Source organism: Microcaecilia unicolor, chromosome 3 (assembly GCF_901765095.1).
Source record: "Microcaecilia unicolor chromosome 3, aMicUni1.1, whole genome shotgun sequence".
Lineage (NCBI taxonomy): Eukaryota > Metazoa > Chordata > Amphibia > Gymnophiona > Siphonopidae > Microcaecilia > Microcaecilia unicolor.
In genome coordinates, this window is record NC_044033.1 from 105,543,261 (window position 1) to 105,568,030 (window position 24,770).

Below are 24,770 nucleotides of genomic sequence, written 5' to 3' on the forward strand. Positions count from 1 at the left end.
ATTATCCATAGCAGTGCAAATTTCTTGTAGAAGTTCTCAAACTCTTGTACGTTTTTTACATACTGCATTCAAGTAGGAATTTATTTCACTCATCAACACTTTCAATGGGAAAGATCAATTACAGAAATACTCAAAAAAAACAAAGAAGTTTAGGGTAGTGGCTGCACCCTAATCTCCAGGAAAAGATGCTGAGCTCAGAGCTGTCTAAACTGCTTTTCTTCTCAATGCAGTGATTAAAAAGAAGGGAAAGTAGAGGTGTTCCTCCAGTAGCTCTAACACTGACCTAGTCCTCACTCCACATGTTTGTGACCATGGCTGAATACAATCAAAATGGCAGAAGTATCTTTCCAGTTTGACCCCAACACAACTAAGCCCCAAATTCCATATTGAACACCTCATCCAATGCTGATCTCAGCCCCTGTGATTGACAGCAACTCTCCGAGATGGAGGTGAAAATGCAAGACTTGCTGTTAATCTGAGCCCAGAAGGTGTGCCTGAATCCAGCCACCATGACATGCTCTTCCCTCGTTTGACAAGTCCAAGGTACATGGACAAAGAATCCTGATGGATCATAAATCAGTAACTCAGGAGGGAGGCCTGAAGTGGCTTTCTATGTGCCTTGGCCCAGACTATCGTGTCCAAGGTCACTGCCATGGTGCCTAGCACCTGCATGTAATCCCATGCCCGAGGAGAAAGCAGGCACAGTAAATGCCGAACCTAAGTTTCCACTGGTCTTTGTACTTTTTGAAACAGTGAAAGATTTATTCACTTTTACCCATTCTACATCACTCAGTTAAGCTCTAGAACTTGCCGCCAGAGGATATGGTAACTGTGGTTAGCAAATCTGGGTTTAAAAAAAAAAAAAAAAAAAAACTTGGACAAGTTACTGGAGAAAAGTCCATATTCCGCTATTGAAACAGACATGGGGACGTCGCTGCTTACCCTGGGATTGGTAGCATAGAATATTGCTACGATTTGGGTTTCTGTGAGGTACTTTTATCATGGATTGGTCACTGTTGGAAACAGGATACTGGGCTAAATGGACCATTGGTCTGACCCAGTATGGCTATACTTATGTTATGCTAAGGAAAAATACATTTAGATTTAGATTGTAAGCTCTTTTGAGCAGGGACTGTCTATTCTTCATGTTCAATTGTGAAGCGCTGCGTACGACTGGTAGCGCTATAGAAATGATTTATAGTAGTAGTAGTACTACTACTACTACTATTTAACATTTCTAAAGCGCTACTAGGGTTACGCAGCGCTGTACAATTTAACATAAAGGACAGTCCCTGCTCAAAGAGCTTACAATCTAAAGACAGTCAGTCCGATAGGGGTAGTCAAATTGGGGCAGTCTGGATTTCCTGAGAGGTGAGAGTTAGGTGCCAAAGGCAGCATTGAAGAGGTGGGCTTTGAGCAAAGACTTGAAGATGGGCAGGGAGGGGGCTTGGCGTAAGTAGTAGTAATTTAGATATTGTATAATCATATAAAGGTTGAAATCCTGGTTTAGAAAACAGGACTATATGCATCCAAAGAACAGATATGTGCATACTGTAATAGTGTGTTGTCTGTGTATGTTTTGGGGCAGGACTAAAATGTACACTAGCCGTTCAGCCCATAAAACGGGCTAGTATAGGAAGGGGGGGTTGAAAGGCCCCCCACCCCGCCGCTGAGTTCACCGCTGCCACTCCCCCTCCAAGTTCACCCCCCCCCGAGCCGTTGCCACCCACCCGGTCGGGCCCTCGCTCCGCTATTGAAACAGCGAGGGCACGCAGCACACAGCTCTACTGCTGAGCTGCCGTGGCCTTCCTTCTTCTCTGCCTGTGTCCCGCCCTCGTGTGACGTAACGTCGTCGAGGGCGGGACACAGGCAGAGAAGAAGGAAGGCCAACGGCAGCTCAGCAGAGCTGTGTGCTGCGTGCCCTCGCTGTTTCAATAGCGGAGTGAGGGCCCGACCGGGTGGAAGGTGGGTGGCGGCAGTGATGACTCCGGGTGGGGGGAGCGTTAGCGATGGCGGTGTCCGTCGCAAATGCGCAGTAGAGACCTTCTCTGTTCCGCCCCCGTCATCACGTATTGACACGGGGGCGGGGCAGAGAGGGTCTCTACTGCGCATTTGCGAGTGAGTACGACACTCGCCATTTATATATATTGATTCCCCATTTCAGAAGGGGAATGCATGCGTGTTTTTGCACTCCCCCCCCCCCCCCCCCAAACCCCACGATCAATATCAGGATTTACTCCTACTCCCAGGAACATCTATAGGTTGTATAAAAGGTGTCTGATCTGTGAAGTACACTATTGGAGAGATTAGAGAAAAGTCAATCCCTTAATCCCCCCCCCCCCATGTTTTTTGTCCACCAAAAAGCAATAGCAGCAAAGATTTGGCTTTGTGACAGGTTGGGGAAACAAACCTGTAGGTTTCTAAAGTGGCAGACATACAAATATATGTTCTGAACTACAACATACATGTATATGTTGGCATGTTGACAATTGAAAAATGGCTGCTGTCAGTGTGTACTTCTGCGTGTATTTTAAGAAAGGCTCCATGGCAGCAGATCTTTCTAAAACTGTATTGGAATTTTACATACTAGAGCTGTGGATTCGGGAGACTGAGTCAGAATCCGTAAAGATGTACCGACTGCAGCTTCAAAATAAAAACTTGCATTATAATAAATTTACTACACCATTTTATACTTCATCTATCTTTGTCCTGGATCTACAGTAGTTTAAATCCAGAACAAAAAAAGTTTAAAGCCTAGTATCAGTAGGAGCTGGATAGCAGAAAAATAGAAGAGTCAGAGTCAAAGGTTTCCACAGCCCTGCTTCACACCTCCAACCTGAAGTGTGTTTTATACTCCTAAGTGAGAGGTACAAGGACACTGCCGGTACCTTATCACTTCCTACCTGATCAAGACTGGACTTTGAGACTTTTTTCCCCACTACAAAGATGAGATGTTTTGAGTAAGACAGCCTGGGTGTTTCAAGATGTCTTCAAACATATCTTGGCTTGTAGTAAAGCATTTCTTTTGATACAACAAAAATGGCTGGCTGTAAGTACTAATCTTTTGTAGTTTTCCTGTAAAATGGTTCTTAAAGCTAGATGAGGTTTTTCTGAGCTTTAAGAACACCATTCTTGTCAGCTCTGTTATGACATTACCCATCCCCCTTACATGGCTGACTCATCCTGCTTGTTAATGGAGAATTATTGAAGATTTGTATTTTGTATATTTTAACTTTCCATCTTTCTATTTCTAGCTGCCTGAGTAAATACAAATTCCCTCACCGGTCAACTGAGCCACTCTGCACCGCTCTTGAGCCAGCAAGGATTGCTACAGTAATGCCAACCACTACCTTTTCCTCCTTAAAGTGTCTCACCCCCATGAAATACATAAGCATAGTAGGGCAAGGGCCTTGGAATTGGCTTGTACAACAAGCCCATTCTAAATCTATTTATTTTAAAGAAATGTGAAAATTTGTACCTTCAGGTAAGTTTTCCCATAATATATAAACACAGTAAAATGATGGTAGACAAAGACCATATGGCCTATCCAGTCTGCCCATCCACACAATCCCCATCCACACAATCCCTTCCTTTCTCTCTGAGATCCTTAGCGATTGTTCCATGCTTTTTAAAATACCATCCTTATCTCTACCACCTCCACTGGAAGCTGTTCCACATACCCACCTCCCTCTCTCTTATAAGATTTTTAGATTACTGCTGAGTTTACCCCGTTTCACAACTCCTCGTTAGAGGGCTTCCTTTCAGTTGAAAGGCCCACCTCCTGTGCATTTATACCACAGAGATATTTAAACGTCACTATCATATCTCATCATGTTTTTCTTACAAAATATACATCTTTTGTTCTTTAGGTCCATCTCTAGATACTTTATGACAAAGATCACCGACTGATAGTGAGGTTGCAAAAGAGATTGTAGTAGATCGGGTATCTTTAAATAACAATAAAAATCAGACAAAAGATTGCCAGTTAATACTGTCAAGTACTAAGCATGATGTACTTAGGAACAACAAACATAGTTTGAAATGTCTATATGCGAATGCCAGGAGCCTAAGAAATAAGATGGGGGAGTTAGAATATATTGCACTAAATGAAAAATTAGATATAATAGGCATCTCTGAGACCTGGTGGAAGGAGGATAACCAGTGGGACACTGTCATACCGGGGTACAAATTATATCGTAGTGATAGGGTGAATCGGATTGGTGGAGGGGTAGCATTGTATATTAACGAGAGCCTTGAATCAAATAGATTGAAAATTCTGCAGGAAGCAAAACACTCCTTGGAATCACTGTGGATTGAAATTCCATGTGCAAAGGGGAAAAGGATAGTGATAGGAGTGTACTACCGTCCGCCTGGCCAGGACGAACAGACGGATGCGGAAATGTTAAAGGAAATCAGGGACGCAAACAAACTGGGCAACACAATAATAATGGGGGATTTCAATTACCCGCATATAGACTGGGTTAATGTAACATCTGTACACGTAAGGGACATAAGATTTCTTGATGAAATCAAGGACAGCTTCATGGAACAGCTAGTTCAGGAGCCGACAAGAGAAGGAAAAATACTAGACTTAGTCCTTAGTGGTGCTCATGATCTAGTGCAGGGGGTAACGATACGAGGGCCGCTTGATAACAGTGATCATAATATGATCGGTTTTGATATTGGCATTGAAGGAAGTGAAACTAGGAAATCAAGTACGCTAGCGTTTAACTATAGAAAAGGTGATTACGACAAAATGAGAAAAATGGTGAAAAAAAGACTGAAAGGAGCAGCTCGCAGAGTAAAAAACTTGCATCAGGCGTGGATGCTGTTTAAAAACACCATCCTGGAGGTTCAGGACAAATATATTCCACGTATTAGAAAAAAGGGAAAAAAGACTAAACGTCAGCCGGCGTGGCTAAACAGTAAGATAAAGGAAATCATTAGAGCCAAAAAACAATCCTTCAGAAAGTGGAGAAGAGAACCAACTGAAAGTAACAGGATAGATCATAAGGAATGCCAAGCCAAATGCAAAGCGGAGATAAGGAGGGCAAAAAAGGACTTTGAGAAGAAATTAGCGTTGGAAGCAAAAATACATAGTAAAAACTTTTTTAGATACATTAAAAGCAGGAAACCGGCCAAAGAGTCGGTTGGGCCGCTGGACGAAAATGGTGTTAAAGGGGCGATCAAGGAGGACAAAGCCGTAGCGGAGAAATTAAATGAATTCTTTGCTTCGGTCTTCACCGAGGAGGATTTGGGGGGGACACCGGTGCCGGAAAGAATATTTGAAGCGGGGGAGTCGGAGAAACTAAACAAATTCTCTGTAACCTTGGAGGATGTAATGGGTCAGTTCAGCAAGCTGAAGAGTAGTAAATCACCGGGACCTGATGGTATTCATCCCAGAGTATTAATAGAACTAAAAAATGAACTTGCGGAGCTACTGTTAGAAATATGCAATCTGTCCCTAAAATCGAGTGTAATACCGGAAGACTGGAGGGTAGCCAATGTTACTCCGATTTTTAAGAAAGGTTCCAGAGGAGATCCGGGAAATTATAGACCGGTGAGTCTGACGTCGGTGCCAGGCAAGATGGTGGAGGCTATTATTAAGAATAAAATTGCAGAGCATATACAAAAACATGGACTGATGAGACAAAGTCAGCACGGATTTAGTGAAGGGAAGTCTTGCCTCACCAATCTAATGCATTTTTTTGAGGGGGTAAGCAAACATGTGGACAATGGGGAGCCGGTTGATATTGTATATCTGGATTTTCAGAAGGCGTTTGACAAAGTGCCGCACGAAAGACTCCTGAAGAAATTGCAGAGTCATGGAATCGGAGGTAGGGTATTATTATGGATTAAGAACTGGTTGAAAGATAGGAAGCAGAGAGTAGGATTGCGTGGCCAGTATTCTCAGTGGAGGAGGGTAGTTAGTGGGGTCCCGCAGGGGTCTGTGCTGGGTCCGTTGCTTTTTAATGTATTTATAAATGACCTAGAGATGGGAATAACTAGTGAGGTAATTAAATTCGCCGATGACACAAAATTATTCAGGGTCGTCAAGTCGCAGGAGGAATGTGAACGATTACAGGAGGACCTTGCGAGACTGGGAGAATGGGCGTGCAAGTGGCAGATGAAGTTCAATGTTGACAAGTGCAAAGTGATGCATGTGGGTAAGAGGAACCCGAATTATAGCTACGTCTTGCAAGGTTCCGCGTTAGGAGTTACGGATCAAGAAAGGGATCTGGGTGTCGTCGTCGATGATACGCTGAAACCTTCTGCTCAGTGTGCTGCTGCGGCTAGGAAAGCGAATAGAATGTTGGGTGTTATTAGGAAGGGTATGGAGTCCAGGTGTGCGGATGTTATAATGCCGTTGTATCGCTCCATGGTGCGACCGCACCTGGAGTATTGTGTTCAGTACTGGTCTCCGTATCTCAAAAAAGATATAGTAGAATTGGAAAAGGTACAGCGAAGGGCGACGAAAATGATAGTGGGGATGGGACGACTTTCCTATGAAGAGAGGCTGAGAAGGCTAGGGCTTTTCAGCTTGGAGAAGAGACGGCTGAGGGGAGATATGATAGAAGTGTATAAAATAATGAGTGGAATGGATCGGGTGGATGTGAAGCGACTGTTCACGCTATCTAAAAATACTAGGACTAGAGGGCATGAGTTGAAGCTACAGTGTGGTAAATTTAAAACGAATCGGAGAAAATTTTTCTTCACCCAACGTGTAATTAGACTCTGGAATTCATTGCCGGAGAACGTGGTACGGGCGGTTAGCTTGACGGAGTTTAAAAAGGGGTTAGATAGATTCCTAAAGGACAAGTCCATAGACCGCTATTAAATGGACTTGGAAAAATTCCGCATTTTTAGGTATAACTTGTCTGGAATGTTTTTACGTTTGGGGAGCGTGCCAGGTGCCCTTGACCTGGATTGGCCACTGTCGGTGACAGGATGCTGGGCTAGATGGACCTTTGGTCTTTCCCAGTATGGCACTACTTATGTACTTATGTACTTATGTATTTCAGTAGCCACCCTCCGGGCAGACTTCATCCCGTTCATTTCTTTTTGAAGGTACTGTCTCCAAAATTGTACATAGTACTCTAAATGAGGTCTCACCAGAGACTTATACGGAGCAGTATCCCCTCCTTTTTCCTGATGGCCATTCTTGTCCCTAAGCACCCAAACATCCTTCTGGCTTTTACCATCACAATGGCTACTTAAGTTAATCAGATACGATCACCCCCCCCCCCCATCTCTTTCAAGCACAGAACTTCACCCCCTACCTGGCTAGCAGAGGCTACAGGTATGCATTTAACTGTAAAAGATAAAACCTCCCTACATGTTCTGGGCACAGTACCTACCATATGCATCCTCATCAGGCTCGCCATTGCTAGCCGAGTAATATTCTATCACAGTCCGGTACACACTATAGCCAAGCTGTTTATACATATTTACTGCCACTTGATTAGACACGCGTACAAAAAGGTCCACAAAATATCCCCCTTTCCTGAAGGAAGAAGAAAATGAAAGAAATGTTAGTAGGTTTATTGACTAGAACCCATAAAATATTACTCACTCACTACAGTCATATAAACACATTCAATACAAAACTTAAAGTAATGTAATTTCGTATGTGCTTACATTTTCTTTACATACACAAATTGATTTTGTGGGTAGCTCTTTGTTTTGTTATATTGTCTGTGATTTAATGTTATTTTATGAATGCTTGGTAGGAATCCACCTTAAATCATTTTTGTTATGTGACTTTATGTTAAAAACAGTTAATTGTGATGATGCTATGGCTATTAGAACACAGGTAATTAAACATCTAAATGCAAATTTCCCTCTGTTAAATGATGAAGACCTCAGCTCAAGGCTACTAAGTTTAGTAAATGAACCAATTTGTTTTCATATGCTCGGTTTCTGCACAAAGAAAAATAAATCCCAAGTTGAGGATGTGTTCGTATAACCGATGCTAGACACTGACCAATGTATATAAAATTCTTTATGTTTAGAAGAACTATGGTACCGCAGTAGTATATGAACTCTGAGGGTTGGCACTATACACTTTTGCAGTACACAGAACTAAAACTACAGTGTATTTTTATTTTGTGTAAAAAAATTGAATATACTCATAACCATTCTACCTATGTATATCCTTTTAAGCAGATAGTATAAAAAAGGAAATCTATTTCAGGATGCTTACAGTAAAGACTGGTGCAGAAAAGTTTTAGGTTGTAACAGTTTAAATATTTCAGTGCTATGGCTCTAAGGAGGTACCCTCTTTTAGATGCCCAGATGCCGCGTGATGAGAGCCTATTCTGTAATGGCATCTGGGCACCCAGATTCTGTTAAAGAATTATAGGAGCAAAACAAGTAATATGAAGCACTATATGTGTTCCTACATAACAATGATATATGGGATTATAATACATAGCACTACCCAGCATTAATAACATAACCCAACTTCAAAAACGCAGACTCAAGCTTATCCCATCTTTCAGTGCAAAGCCTATTTGCCGAAGCTGCAACCTTGCATACAGATGAAGACTGCCAACAAGGGTCCCGATGTGCTAGAACAACAAGGTTATCAGCATCGACATCATGGCCAGAACAGCCAAGGACTTCTGGAATTACCCTTGCCGCTGGAGAGAAGAAAGCTGGCAAATTGCACGTTGTTTATGAAACCCCAGCATCTTGTCAAGGTGTCTCCTTCAGTGTGGTGAGACAATCAGGTGTCTCTTAAAGCCACAATATTTGGGGTAAACAAAGTTACGTGTGTGTCTTCCACAAAAGCCAAAATGTATGTAATTAGCACAGCTGCAGCGCATGATTTCTGTATAAAAAGGGGCTCTTATCAGAGGGAAAAGGCTGCTGTGTTGACATCCCACCCAAAGAGCAGATCTGCGCTGAAGCTGATTGAACATCTGACATCTGAGGAACATACTGACACTAACTAGAAGTCTGCATCAGTCTGTACGTGTGCCATGTACTTTTGTATAAGTGCTGTGGGCTCAGTGTGACTCTTTTACTTAGGAGTCTAGTTAAGGATTTATGTGTGTTATTCTTAGCTGTTTCTATGATAAACTTTCCTGTGCCTTTATTCTTGCTTTCTATGCACATCATCTTTGCTACTATTGTAAATAAATGCACACTCTAGTTTTATACTAGTTGGTTGTGGAGTTACATCTTTCTATTTAGGGTGTAGTGAGCTTGGCTCTAAGGATTAGAGGGAACAGATTTGCTTCCAACACTTCACTCACTAAGGCTGGTATTACCAGAGACCTATTCCTGTTAGAATTTATGCTACTGTCAGGTACCCCAATAACACCCCAAAAAGGGTTGTATCTGTATGCGCTCACAGACTACTAGTGTTAACCCAGCATCAGTGCACCTAAAATTAAGGCACCTGCAGTTACAGCAGCCGTAGACTTGGCCTATCTGTGGGTGCCTAAATGCAGCAAGGATACAAACTCCTATTTGTGTACAAATCTCACCTTCTCTCTTCTCCTTCCTACTTTAACTCCATCATTATCCTACTACTACTACTAAACATTTCTAGAGCGCTACTAGGGTTACGCAGCGCTGTACAAAATAAACAAAGAAGGACGGTCCCTGCTCAAATGAGCTTACAATCTAAAGAACGAAATGTCAAGTTGGGCAGTCTAGATTTCCTGGGTAGAGGTGTAGAGGTTAGGTGCCGAAGGCGACATTGAAAAGGTGGGCTTTAAGCAGAGATTTGAAGATGGGGAGGGAGGGGGCCTGACGTATGGGCTCGGGGAGTTTGTTCCAAGCATGGGGTGAGGCGAGGCAGAAAGAGCGGAGCCTGGAGTTGGCGGTGGTGGAGAAGGGTACTGAAAGGAGGGATTTGTCTTGAGAGCGGAGGTTACGGGTAGGAACGTAAGGGGAGATGAGGGTTGAGAGGTAAGGAGGGGCTGCAGATCGAGTACATTTGTAGGTTAGTAGCAGAAGCTTGAATTGAATGCGGTACCTGATCGGAAGCCAATGAAGTGACTTGAGGAGAGGGGTGATGTGAGTGTATCGGTTCAGGCGGAAGATAAGACGTGCAGCAGAGTTCTGAACGGACTGAAGGGGGAATAGGTGGCTAAGTGGGAGACCAGTGAGGAGTAGGTTGCAGTAGTCAAGGCGAGAGGTAATGAGAGAGTGGATGAGAGTTCGGGTGGTGTGCTCAGAGAGGAAAGGGCAGATTTTGCTAATGTTATAGAGGAAGAAGTGACAGGTCTTGGCTATCTGCTGGATGTGCGCAGAGAAGGAGAGGGAGGAGTCCAAGATGACACCGAGGTTGCGGGCAGATGAGGGTGTTATCAACTGAGATAGAGAGTGGAGGTAGAGGAGAAGTGGGTTTGGGTGGGAAGACAAGACGTTCGTTCTTGGCCATGTTCAGTTTCAGGTGGCGGTTGGACATCCAGGCAGCAATGTCGGATAAGCAGGCCGATACTTTGGCTTGGGTTTCCGCAGTGATGTCAGGTGTGGAGAGATAAAGCTGGGTGTCGTCAGCATAAAGATGAAACTGGAAGCCATGAGACGAGATCAGGGAGCCCAGGGAAGAGGTGTAGATAGAGAAAAGAAGGGGTCCAAGGACAGAACCCTGAGGGACTCCAACAGAGAGCGGGATAGGAGATAGAGCCATGAGAGTGTACTCTGAAGGTACGAAGGGAGAGATAAGAGGAGAACCAGGAGAGGACAGAGCCCTGGAACCCAAAAGAGGACAGTGTGTCAAGAAGTTGTGATTGAGACTTCCGGTGACGTCACGAACTGCAATGGCGGTCTGAACACGCAGCTCCCGAACACCAGCCCGAATACCAGCTTAAAAGAAGAGCAATTAGAGCCCGAAATGGAAGGCGGGTAGTAGAACAGACAGTGGAAGACACGCGCTCCCGAAGATGGCGCACTCGAAACCCAAAACGGCGGATTTAACTGCATTCGCATATCGGGACCGCGAACACGTGGCGGACAGGCAGGCAGGTGATCAGCCGAGTCAAGGGGCCTCCCTAAGCCAGCGGCCTACATATGCGCAGGGCGCACACGAAGAAACGCAGGAAAATGAGCTGGCACCAGATAAATGGGAACAACTGAGTACCTGGCTGTTGGATATTAAAAAAGACATTAAAGAGATGCGGCGTGACTTTGCGCAATTGAGCGCAGACCTCAGAGAGGAGATCAAAGAACTGGGAAATCGAGTTAATGAAACTGAAGTGGGCCTTGACGAACAGGTGGAAATGATAACGGGGTTAGAACAGCAAATGGGTGAGCAACAAGCAAACATGAGATTTCTCACGGACAAGGTGGAAGACCTTGAAAATAGAAGTCGGCGAGCTAACATCCGAGTACGGGGCCTACCGGAGCTACCAGAATTTATCAACTGCGAAAAAGCAGTGCAGGATATAGCGGCCCATCTGCTCTCTACCCCGGAGCACACAGTGGCACCCGAAACAATTAAACTAGAACGTGCGCACAGGGCACTGGGTCCGAGAAAGGCTAATGTGCCTAAAGACATTGTAGCTTGTTTTACAGAGTTCAAAATGAAAGAGGATGTCATGCGCCAAGCAAGGGTAGCTAGCCCTATAATATGGGAGACATATCCCATTGAACTATTTCAAGATTTAGCGGCTACCACATTGAAAAGGAGAGGAGCGCTACGTCCATTAACGGAAAAGCTCCGAGATGAAGGAATCAAATACAAGTGGCAGCATCCTTTTGCCTTAGTGTTTTATAAGGAGGGAAAGCAAAGACGAGTGGTCACGCCTGAGGAGGCCCAGGAGTTTTTGGGGCAGAACAAGGAGACAACAGCGAGCACAGCACACCAAACCAATGGACCTCCGAAAAAGAGCAAGCAGCGATGGCAGAGAGTCTCACAGGGGCGAGGACGGCTGAGAAGACAAGCATCAGAACAACGGCTTGTGGCAGAGAAAGGCACATGACAACACATTGCACATTGGAACTAAATTTTTGCTTAGAGAGTCAGGCTAAACTCTGATCTGGAGTCAGCGGGAGCGGTGCCTGTAAATCATTAAGGGCCAAAGCGCTTAAATGGACTGGTGTAGAAGACGTGAACGGAAGTCCACAATTTTTCTTAGCATGCCTTCAAAGAAGAAGGGGGCATGCTATTTCAGGTTATTGGGGAAAGAGGGAGGGGGGAGGGGGGAAAGGGACAAGGGAAAACGGTGGTGGATATATTATAGTTTGACAGAATGGTATCGGGTGATAAAGTGTTTAAATGTGTAACATTCAATGTGAGGGGCCTTAACTCGCCTATGAAACGCCAGCTAGCATTTAAAGAAATGATACGCTTGCGAGCAGATATAGTGCTGTTACAGGAGACGCACTTGAAAAAGTGTCACGAGCGGCTGGTGGGTCATAGGCGATACCCTACAATCTTATTTTCATCATGTATGGACAAATCTAAACAGAGAGGGGTATTAATAGCACTGTCGGATTCACTTCCTTGGCAGGTTCAACATACAGTAACTGATAAAGAGGGCAGATTCCTGCTGGTAAAAGTGTCACTATATAATACTCAGTACACCATTGTTAATATATATGCCCCGAATTCCGGGCAGAAACAGTTTATAGAAAAAGTGGAATTACAATTGCAAAAGCATCAACAAGGTCGACTCCTCTTAGGGGGAGACTTTAATGTCACGATTCATCCCCCGTTAGATAATTCTACAGGCCAAGCTGTATATGCTAAAATAGATAGGAAAGGATTGAAAAGTTTCTTGGCCAGATGGGGATTGACAGATTTCTGGAGGGCAAAACACGGACAGGAAAGAGACTATACATACTACTCTGCTAAATATAGATCTTATTCTAGAATAGATGGATGGATGGGAGATGTGACAGTGGCTAATACCATAAGTAAGGTCAATATAGAGCCACGCACCTGGTCGGACCACGCTCCAGTGGTATTAGAAGTACATATAGGAATTAGACAGGTGGGAGAGCGATACTGGAGGTTAAATGAGGCAATCCTAATGGATCCCAAAAACATTCCAGTGATAGAAAAATATATTGAGGAATATCTTAAATTCAACGATGTGGGTGAGATCCGCTCAGAATATTTGTGGGAAGGTCTAAAAGCGGTCCTTAGAGGACAATTAATAGCATTAGGAGCACACATAACCAAAACACGAGTGGAACAAGAAGAGAGTATTAGGACTGAAATATTAAAACTAGAACAAGCACATAAAAAGACCCCCACAGACTCAAGGGGGCAGACAAAATTAAACGAGCTGAGAAATAAACTTCAAGAGTTGCAGCTGGCAGAAGTGGCCGCTAAACTACAAAAGACACAACAGGAACACTTTGAACTAGGCAATAAGGCGGGTAGACTGCTAGCTTGTAAATTGAAAAAGCTAGCACAACGTAATCATATAGGGGGCATACAAACAACTGATGGGAACTTTGTAACACAGATGGAACAGATTCAAGAGGAGTTTTTGAATTACTATACAAAATTATATGAACCAGAACAAGTCCCAGAGGTAGATGAAATAGAGCAGTATTTACAGGGGGCGGACCTCCCGCGGGTGGAAAGAGGAGGATCCGAGCAGATGTCAGCACCCATTTCACTAAAGGAGATAATGTGGGCAATAACAGATATGGCAAATGGTAAAGCCCCGGGGCCAGATGGATTCCCCACTAGGTTCTACAAGGTGTATAGCAAACATCTGGCCCCAGTCCTACTGAAAGTGTTTAATGATTTATCAGAGTCGCAGGAATTACCCTATACATGGAGATTAGCAGCAATAACTTTAATATTGAAGCCGGGGAAAAACCCCCGGCTTTGTAGCTCCTACAGGCCAATCTCGCTTTTGAATGTGGATTACAAGCTATTTACAAAGATATTGGCCTGCAGACTACAAAAACAGATTCCGGGTATAGTTCATGAGGATCAAGCGGGATTTATAGCGGGGCGACAGACGTTTGACAATACCAGATGTCTGATGCACATTATCCAACAGGTGAGAGACGACCAGACCCCAGCAGTATTGTTATCAATCGATGCAGAAAAAGCATTCGATAGAGTGGACTGGTCGTTTCTATTCCACGTATTGCAATGGGTAGGGATAGAGGGGAAGTTTCTGAGTTGGTTAAAGTTACTATATCAAGGTCCAATAGCAACCTTAAAAATTAATGGGTCTTATACAAGAACATTTAAGCTCCAACGTGGGACCAGACAGGGATGTGCGATATCTCCACTTCTTTTCGCTCTGTCACTGGAGCCGCTAGCCTGCATGCTTAGGAAAGATGGGGAGGTGAAGGGAGTGGTGAGAGGATGGAGAGAACACAAACTTATGCTGTTTGCCGATGATATATTGCTCACAATTGTGAAACCAGAAACTTCTATAAAGAGAGTAATAGAACACCTCACGCAATATGGGAAATTATCAGGGTTTAAGCCGAACTTGGAAAAATCCACCTTTTTGAATCTCACAGTGCCTCCCAAAGAATTAGAGGTTCTTAGGACTGAATTTCCCTTTGTGTGGGCGAAAAAGACTATTAAATATTTGGGCATACAGATAACCTCACAACTAGAGGGGCTATATGCAGCTAATTTCCCCAAGAAAGCAGAAGAACTTTTTCAGGAATTAGACAGATGGGAAGGACTCAATATATCTTGGCAGGGGCGCATACATGCTATCAAAATGATGCTGCTACCGAAATTGCTGTACTTATTTATGGCAATCCCGATCCCAATACCCGCAAGCTTTTTTACAAAGCTAAATCGCAAAATGTTTGCATATATTTGGAGGAAACGCCCACCACGAGTAAGGAGATCTATGATGTTTCAAACATGGAAGAGAGGAGGTATGGGAGTCCCTAACTTCTACCTATATTACCAAGCAGCCCAGATTAGGGTCTTGGCAGAGTGGTCACCTGGGGCATCTAAGAAATGGCTTCACTGGGAAAGAGCATGGTTGGGCAGGCGAGAAATAGAAGATATTTTATGGGTACCAAAAGAGGAACTAGTGCCCACAATAAGAGCAATGCCTATTGGGTTGAGACATCCTTTATGGACGTGGTATCAATTGAGGAGACGTCTGTTTCCGGAAAGAATGTATTATCGGCAGACAGCAATACGTTGGGCAAAAGGGTTTTCATTGGGGAGATCGGAGAAGATTTTTGACAAATGGGCCCAAGCAGGGTTGCGCACACTAGGGCAAACATGGAAAGATGGAGAAATGATTAGTTTTGCAGACCTTCAGGAGGAATATGGTCTGGTAGAGAGAGATCTTACCTATTATTGCAATCTGCGTAATTTCCTTAAGAAGAAAGCGCAAGACGAATTAGACCTAGCTGAAACAGATCTAGAAAAGGCGATTATTAGAGGAGGAGGCAAAGGAGGGATAACACGTATATACCTGGCTCTGCTGGGACAGACTGATCCTCAGGTACTATATCAAAAGAGATGGGAAGAGATATTGCAGAATACATACTCCACAAGGATGTGGAAAAGTACTTATAAATATCTACTTAAGTCATCCATAGCACAAACGGTGAATGAAAATGGTTTTAAGATGTTTTATGGGTGGTATTACACACCAGACCGCCTACAAAAGATGTTCCCGGAAGCATCAGGTCAATGTTGGCGGGAATGTGGCCATAGAGGCACATTCCTACATATATGGTGGTCCTGTGAGAAAATAAAAGAATACTGGAAAGAGTTGCTGCAGCTGGTTGATACAGTTATACAAAGACAATGTCCATGGAGGGCGGAACACTGCCTTCTACATTTTAAACCAGATGAGATATCTGGCTGGCAACACAGACTGGTGACTCAATATTTTGTGGCAGCAAGGCTTGGAATAGCCCGGGCATGGAAGCAGCTGCAACCACCAACATTACAAATAGCAACTGGAAGAGTTGAATACTTATACCAAATGTCAAAGCTGACAGCCATGCGAAGAGGCTCCATGCGGATTTTCAACAAAATATGGACACTTTATGAACAGTATAAAGAACAATCAAACACACCACTGGGATAGGGAGGGAGGGGAGGGAAAGTTAAAGTTAGAATTAAACAAGCTCGATGTGAAAAAATATGTTGATGAACAGCCGATTGTTGGCTATTTTGTATTTGAGCAATCTTTAATAAAAAATCTAACAAAAAAAACAAAAAAAAAAAAAAAAAGAAGTTGTGATTGACAGTGTCAAAAGCGGCGGATAGGTCGAGGAGAATGAGGATGGAGTAATGACCTTTGGATTTGGCGAGGAACAGGTCATTACAGACTTTGGATAATGCTGTTTCTGTCGAGTGAAGTGGGCGAAAGCCAGATTGAAGCGGATCGAGGATGGTATGAGAGGCGAGAAAATCAATGCAACGGCTGTGAACGGCGCGTTCAAGTATTTTGGAGAGGAAGGGTAGGAGGGAGATGGGGCGGTAGTTGGAGGGACAGGTAGGGTCAAGTGAAGGTTTTTTGAGGAGAGGTGTGACAACAGCATGCTTGAAGGTGTAAGGGACAGTCGCGGTGGAGAGAGAGAGGTTGAGGATATGACAGATGGGAGGGGTGATAGTAGGAGAGATGGTGATAAGTAAGTTGGTGAGGATGGGGTCTGAGGAACAGGTGGTGCATTTCGAGGAGGAGAGAAGATGGGCGGTTTCCTCTTCGGTGATATCAGGAAAAGTACAGGAGGAGGCCTGGGTTGATTGGTTGAGGGAGTGGGTGATAGGATGAAGAGGAGGAGAAGGTTTAGTGGTGAATTTGAGGTTGATCTTCTGGACCTTGTCGCGGAAGTAGTCAGCCAGTGATTGAGGAGAGAGTGTGGGGGGGGGGGGGAGCGGAGGGCACTTTGGGGAGGGAGTTGAGGGTGGCGAAGAGACGACGAGGGTTAGAACTGAGGGAGTTAGTCAAGTGAGTGTAGTAGTCCTGTTTGGCGAGGAATAGGGAGGACTGGAAGAAGGATAGCATGAATTTGTAGTGAATGAAGTCAGTATGGGTGCGAGATTTCCTCCATAGGCGTTCAGCCGATCGGGAGCAGGAGCGAAGGTAACGGGTGCAAGGGTTAAGCCAGGGCTGGGGATTAGTGCGCCTTGTGGGACGGGAAACAGACGGTGCAAGGGTGTCTAGGGCGGAGGAGAGAGTGGCATTGTACTTGGAAACAGCCTTGTCGACGGACTCGGAGGACGTGATGTATGGGAGGAGATTGGAGATACTAGCGGATAAGGTGGGGGGGTCAACAGCCTGGAGATTCCTGGAGGTAGTGGTTAGTGTTGGGCGGGACTGAGGGGGAGGCTGATGAAGTGTGAATGTGATCATCCCTTACAGTCCCCTCCATTGTTTTCGTTCCACTAACCAGAACCTCCTCGTTTTTCCCTCTCCTACCACTCTGCCTTCAGATACATCTGCCCCAAATTCTGGAATGGCCTTCCCCTTCGGATGAGGAACCAACCTACCCTCACAGCCCTCAAACACAAAAGCTTAAAAAAATAAAACGCTCACCTTTTCCTAGAATCCTTTCCCTCTCCACAATCTTAATCCTTTGCTCCTCTTTTTTTCCTGCTATAATTTATTTTTTACTGTGTTAACCACTTTGATGCCTATTTGCAGGCCTAGGGCAGTATATCAAATGTGATAAATAAGGATACACATAACGTACATGTGTAGCAGTGGCAGCACTACCCATGCCAACATCCCCTTGCATTTACAAGTAATGCCATGTACAGACACCCTTACAGAACAGCACTTAATCTACTACCACTTTTGCCCTTGTGTACACTTACCTGCAAAAGTGTCAGTATTCTGTACATTCACATGCACAAGTGGCACATTAAATGTGGGCATCCAGTTATAGATTTGCCCTTCACATGGCAGAGTCCTGGAAGCTGCTAGTTTTGAGCCTCACATTTGTGTAACATACAGAGCAGCACCTGGCTACTCATTGCAGCACTCACCTTTCAGAAATCTCTTCCAGCAGTTCCATCAATTTAGCTGCTAAGCCCAGCCGGCGGAACTCAGGTGCAACAGACAAGGCTGTGACATGCCCATGCCACTCCTCTCGGGCCACTGAACCTTCTGCTTTGCCCATTACTGCAAATGAAGTGCAACCCATCACAATCGCTACAGCAACACAGTCACCAAGCAAACTCCCTCACACAACTAAACCCATGCCCCAACTTTTCAGACAGAAACCAAGTGATAGCCTTTGGTATCAACATATAAAACCAACAAGATCAGCCAGCTGTAACTCCTCTTTCTGAAAGAGATTCATGTTGGCTGCAACAAGAACAAAAGGAGACAATGAGTTCACAGACTAGAGCAAGTGTCCCCTGATCTGTGTGGTCAGGACCCACCAGTGGATGGAAAGAGACTTAAATTGCTATGAAGTAAGATAAGCTGCAGGAGGTAAGATAGGTTCCCCCAAATTTGGTTTAACAGTACAGAGTGGCTCATCAGAAGATAAAATGCCTGTGCATTGTGTTATGTATGTGCACTGCTCCCTTTTCTGTGGAGAGGAACAGTTTTCAAAAGTTAGTCATTTTGGAAATGGGGGTAAGGCTGACTCCTTGCCAAAAGAAATGAATGGGGGAGAGGGGCTTGAATCGAAGCTGTCACACTATTTGTAAATTTTAATGCAACTCATCAGCTCTAGCAGCAGCAGCAGCAGCATTTAAATGCTGAAGGATCTGCATGCTTAAAATTATTCACGGCTTTCTAAATGACTAAAAGACCCTTAAATTCTGCTTCAAGGCTGGTACAATGGCCAAGTAGCATTACCGTGCAGGACTCTCCTGGAAACTGGTATCTGCTCATTGGCTAGTAGGAACTGAAGAGATGCTGGGAATGACAGTGACTGAGATGCAGCATGTGCTCATACTGAGTTACATTACATTACAAGCAGTCTTTTATTACACAATAGCCTTTACAGTTCAATGCAGATAAAGAATGCTAGAACAATTTATCTGGGATAAACAAAACTGATCATAGTATATAACAAAGTCAACCCACATATTTCTAAAAGTTTTAGGTTGCTTATGAAAACTACGATATTCCCTTTCGGCGTGCACAACAGAAGGTAGAGAATTCCAAACAGAGGCTGCCTGATAGGCTAAAGATGATAACTGTCTAAAACACTTGATTGAGTTCCAAAAAGAGCCATGGAGGCATATTTTCAAAGCACTTAGCCTTTGGAAGGCTAAGTGCTTTGAAAATATGCCTCATGGTCTATAGCAACATAGCAAGAACTACTGTTATAACTGCTGGTCTACAGAGAGAGAAGGATAAGAGAATAGAAGTCAAATGGGGGGACAGATCTCTGGGTAATCAGAGAAAGCGAATGCTACATACCTGTAGAAGGTATTCTCCGAGGACAGCAGGCTGATTGTTCTCACTGATGGGTTGACGTCCTCGGCAGCCCCCTCCATCGGAAAGTTTACTAGCAAAGGCCTTTGCTAGTCCTCGCGCGCCCATGCGCACCGCGCATGCGCGGCCGTCTTCCCGCCCGAAACCGGCTCGAGCCGGCCAGTCCAGTATGTAGCAAGACAATACACTTCAAGGGAAGACACAACTCCAAAGGGGAGGCGGGCGGGTTTGTGAGAACAATCAGCCTGCTGTCCTCGGAGAATACCTTCTACAGGTATGTAGCATTCGCTTTCTCCGAGGACAAGCAGGCTGCTTGTTCTCACTGATGGGGTATCCCTAGCCCCCAGGCTCACTCAAAACAACAACCATGGTCAATTGGGCCTCGCAACGGCGAGGACATAACTGAGATTGACCTAAAAAATTTACCAACTAACTGAGAGTGCAGCCTGGAACAGAACAAACAGGGCCCTCGGGGGGTGGAGTTGGATCCTAAAGCCCAAACAGGTTCTGAAGAACTGACTGCCCGAACCGACTGTCGCGTCGGGTATCCTGCTGCAGGCAGTAATGAGATGTGAATGTGTGGACAGATGACCACGTCGCAGCTTTGCAAATTTCTTCAATAGAGGCTGACTTCAAGTGGGCTACCGACGCAGCCATGGCTCTAACATTATGAGCCGTGACATGACCCTCAAGAGCCAGCCCCGCCTGGGCGTAAGTGAAGGAAATGCAATCTGCTAGCCAATTGGATATGGTGCGTTTCCCTACAGCCACTCCCCTCCTATTGGGATCAAAAGAAACAAACAATTGGGCGGACTGTCTGTGGGGCTGTGTCCGCTCCAGGTAGAAGGCCAATGCTCTCTTGCAGTCCAATGTGTGCAGCTAACGTTCAGCAGGGCAGGAATGAGGACGGGGAAAGAATGTTGGCAAGACAATTGACTGGTTCAGATGGAACTACGACACGACCTTTGGCAAGAACTTAGGGTGAGTGCGGAGGACTACTCTGTTATGATGAAATTTGGTGTAAGGGGCCTGGGCTACCAGGGCCTGAAGCTCACTGACTCTACGAGCTGAAGTAACTGCCACCAAGAAAATGACCTTCCAAGTCAAGTACTTCAGATGGCAGGAATTCAGTGGCTCGAAAGGAGGTTTCATCAGCTGGGTGAGAACGACATTGAGATCCCATGACACTGTAGGAGGCTTGACAGGGGGCTTTGACAAAAGCAAACCTCTCATGAAGCGAACAACTAAAGGCTGTCCTGAGATCGGCTTACCTTCCACATGGTAATGGTATGCACTGATTGCACTAAGGTGAACCCTTACAGAGTTGGTCTTGAGACCAGACTCAGACAAGTGCAGAAGGTATTCAAGCAGGGTCTGTGTAGGACAAGAGCGAGGATCTAGGGCCTTGCTGTCACACCAGACGGCAAACCTCCTCCAATGGAAGAAGTAACTTCTCTTAGTGGAATCTTTCCTGGAAGCAAGCAAGATGCGGGAGACACCCTCTGACAGACCCAAAGAGGCAAAGTCTACGCCCTCAACATCCAGGCCGCAAGAGCCAGCGACTGGAGGCTGGGATGCAGAAGCGCCCCTTCGTCCTGTGTGATGAGGGTCGGAAAACACTCCAATCTCCACGGTTCTTCGGAGGACAACTCCAGAAGAAGAGGGAACCAGATCTGACGCGGCCAAAAAGGAGCAATCAGAATCATGGTGCCTCGGTCTTGCTTGAGTTTCAACAAAGTCTTCCCCACCAGAGGTATGGGAGGATAAGCATACAGCAGACCCTCCCCCCAGTCCAGGAGGAAGGCATCCGATGCCAGTCTGCCGTGGGCCTGAAGCCTGGAACAGAACTGAGGGACTTTGTGGTTCACTCGAGATGCGAAGAGATCTACCAAGGGGGTGCCCCACACCTGGAAGATCTGTCGTACCACACGGGAATTGAGCGACCACTCCTGAGGTTGCATAATCCTGCTCAACCTGTCGGCCAGACTGTTGTTTACGCCTGCCAGATATGTGGCTTGGAGCACCATGCCGTGACGGCGAGCCCAGAGCCACATGCTGACGGCTTCCTGACACAGGGGGCGAGATCCGGTGCCCCCCTGCTTGTTGACATAGTACATGGCAACCTGGTTGTCTGTCTGAATTTGGATAATTTGGTGGGACAGCCGATCTCTGAAAGCCTTCAGAGCGTTCCAGATCGCTCGTAACTCCAGAAGATTGATCTGCAGATCGCGTTCCTGGAGGGACCAGCTTCCTTGGGTGTGAAGCCCATCGACATGAGCTCCCCATCCCAGGAGGGACGCATCCGTGGTCAGCACCTTTTGTGGCTGAGGAATTTGGAAGGGACGTCCCAGAGTCAAATTGGAGCAAATCGTCCACCAATATAGGGATTTGAGAAATCTCGTGGACAGGTGGATCACGTCCTCTAGACCCCCAGCGGCCTGATACCACTGGGAGGCTAGGGTCCATTGAGCAGACCTCATGTGAAGGCGGGCCATGGGAGTCACATGAACTGTGGAGGCCATGTGGCCCAGCAATCTCAACATCTGCCGAGCTGTGATCTGCTGGGACGCTCGCACCCGCGAGACGAGGGACAACAAGTTGTTGGCCCTCGTCTCTGGGAGATAGGCGCGAGCCGTCCGAGAATCCAGCAGAGCTCCTATGAATTCGAGTCTCTGCATTGGGAGAAGATGGGACTTTGGATAATTTATCACAAACCCCAGTAGCTCCAGTAGGCGAATAGTCATCTGCATGGACTGCAGGGCTCCTGCCTCGGATGTGTTCTTCACCAGCCAATCGTCGAGATATGGGAACACATGCACCCCCAGCCTGCGAAGTGCCGCTGCTACCACAGCTAGGCACTTTGTGAACACCCTGGGCGCAGAGGCGAGCCCAAAGGGTAGCACACAGTACTGGAAGTGGCGTGTGCCCAGCTGAAATCGCAGATACTGTCTGTGAGCTGGCAGTATCGGGATGTGAGTGTAGGCATCCTTCAAGTCCAGAGAGCATAGCCAATCGTTTTGCTGAATCATGGGGAGGAGGGTGCCCAGGGAAAGCATCCTGAACTTTTCTTTTACGAGATATTTGTTCAGGGCCCTTAGGTCTAGGATGGGACGCATCCCCCCTGTTTTCTTTTCCACAAGGAAGTACCTGGAATAGAATCCCAGCCCTTCCTGCCCGGATGGCACGGGCTCGACCGCATTGGCGCTGAGAAGGGCGGAGAGTTCCTCTGCAAGTACCTGCTTGTGCTGGAAGCTGTAAGACTGAGCTCCCGGTGGACAATTTGGAGGTTTTGAGGCCAAATTGAGGGTGTATCCTTGCCGGACTATTTGCAGAACCCACTGATCGGAGGTTATGAGAGGCCACCTTTGGTGAAAAGCTATCAACCTCCCCCCGACCGGCAGGTCGCCCGGCACTGACACTGGGATGTCGGCTATGCTCTGCTGGAGCCAGTCAAAAGCTTGCCCCTTGCTTTTGCTGGGGAGCCGCGGGGCCTTGCTGAGGCGCACGCTGCTGACGAGAGCGAGCGCGCTGGGGCTTAGCCTGGGCCGCAGGCTGTCGGGAAGGAGGATTGTACCTACGCTTACCAGAAGCATAGGGACCAGTCTTCCTTCCCCCGAAAAATCTTCTACCTGTAGAGGTAGATGCTGAAGGCTGCCGGCGGGAGAACTTGTCGAATGCGGTGTCCCGCTGGTGGAGAGACTCTACCACCTGCTCGACTTTTTCCCCAAAAATGTTGTCCGCACGGCAAGGCGAGTCCGCAATCCGCTGCTGGAGTCTATTCTCCAGGTCGGCGGCACGCAGCCATGAGAGCCTGCGCATCACCACACCTTGAGCAGCGGCCCTGGACGCAACATCAAAAGTGTCAAACTCCTCTGGCCAGGAATTTTCTGCACGCCTTCAGCTGCCTGACCACCTCCTGAAAAGGCTTGGCTTGCTCAGGGGGAAGAGCATCAACCAAGCCCGCCAACTGCCGCACATTGTTCCGCATGTGTATGCTCGTGTAGAGCTGGTAAGACTGGATCTTGGCCACGAGCATAGAAGAATGGTAGGCCTTCCTCCCAAAGGAGTCTAAGGTTCTAGGGTCTTTGCCCGGGGGCGCCGAAGCATGCTCCCTAGAACTCTTAGCCTTCTTTAGGGCCAAATCCACAACTCCAGAGTCATGAGGCAACTGAGTGCGCATCAGCTCTGGGTCCCCATGGATCCGGTACTGGGACTCGATCTTCTTGGGAATGTGGGGATTACTTAATGGCTTAGTCCAGTTCGCAAGCAATGTCTTTTTCAGGACATGATGCAAGGGAACAGTGGACGCTTCCTTAGGTGGAGAAGGATAGTCCAGGAGCTCAAACATTTCAGCCCTGGGCTCGTCCTCCACAACCACCGGGAAGGGGATGGCCGTAGACATCTCCCGGACAAAGGAAGCGAAAGACAGACTCTCAGGAGGAGAAAGCTGCCTTTCAGGAGAGGGAGTGGGATCAGAAGGAAGACCCTCAGACTCCTCGTCAGAGAAATATCTGGGGTCTTCTTCGTCCTCCCACGAGGCCTCACCCTCGGTGTCAGACACAAGTTCACGGACCTGTGTCTGCAACCTCGCCCGGCTCGACTCCGTGGAGCCACGTCCACGATGGGGGCGTCGAGAGGTAGACTCCCTCGCCCGCATCGGCGAAGCTCCCTCCGCCGACGTAGTCGGGGAGCCTTCCTGGGAGGTGGCCGCGGTCGGCACCGCACGCGGTACCGGACGTCGGGGACCTCAACCTGGGCGATGGACCAGCCGGCGCCACGCTCGACGGTACCGGAGGCGCAGGCACCGCCGGTACCGGAGGGGTAGGGCGCAACAGCTCTCCCAGAATCTCTGGGAGAACGGCCCGGAGGCTCTCGTTCAGAGTGGCTGCAGAAAAAGGCTGAGAGGTCGATGCAGGCGTCGACGTCAGAACCTGTTCCGGGCGAGGAGGCTGTTCCGGGCTGTCCAGAGTGGAGCGCATCGACACCTCCTGAACAGAGGGTGAGCGGTCCTCTCGGTGCCGATGCCTGCTGGGTGCCGAATCCCTCGGCGACCCAGAGCTCTCGGTGCCGACACGGGGAGGAGACCGGTGTCGATGCTTCTTCGACTTCTTCCGAAGCATGTCACCGGAGCTCCCCGGCACCGACGAGGAGGACGTAGAATCCATCCGTCGCTTCCTCGGGGCCGAGACCGAAGAGGGTCGATCCCGGGGGGGCTGTACCGCAGGAGCCCTCAGGGTAGGAGGAGACCCACCCGAAGGCTCACCGCCACCAGCAGGGGAATGGACAGCCCTCACCTGCACTCCTGACGATGCACCTCCGTCCGACGACATCAGCAGACGATGTCTCGGTACCACCGACGTCGATGCAGTCGCCCGATGCCTCGGCGCCGATGCAGAGGTCCGATGCCTCGATGCAGTCGATGGAGCGGCAGCCAAGGAAGATGGTCCG

At 46.9% G+C, this 24,770-nt stretch overlaps 1 protein-coding gene across 1 annotated transcript in view; it reads right to left on the reverse strand.

Annotated features, from left to right (window-relative positions):
* Positions 1–24,770, reverse strand: part of NAA20 (N(alpha)-acetyltransferase 20, NatB catalytic subunit) — a 33,626-nt gene that overhangs the window by 3,772 nt on the left and 5,084 nt on the right. The window contains exons 4-5 of the mRNA XM_030196229.1: positions 17,915–18,050; positions 7,359–7,504 (exon numbers count right to left, since the gene is read on the reverse strand). Of these exons, the coding sequence (XP_030052089.1) occupies positions 7,359–7,504; positions 17,915–18,050 (282 nt within the window). The remainder of the gene's footprint in view (positions 1–7,358; positions 7,505–17,914; positions 18,051–24,770) is intronic.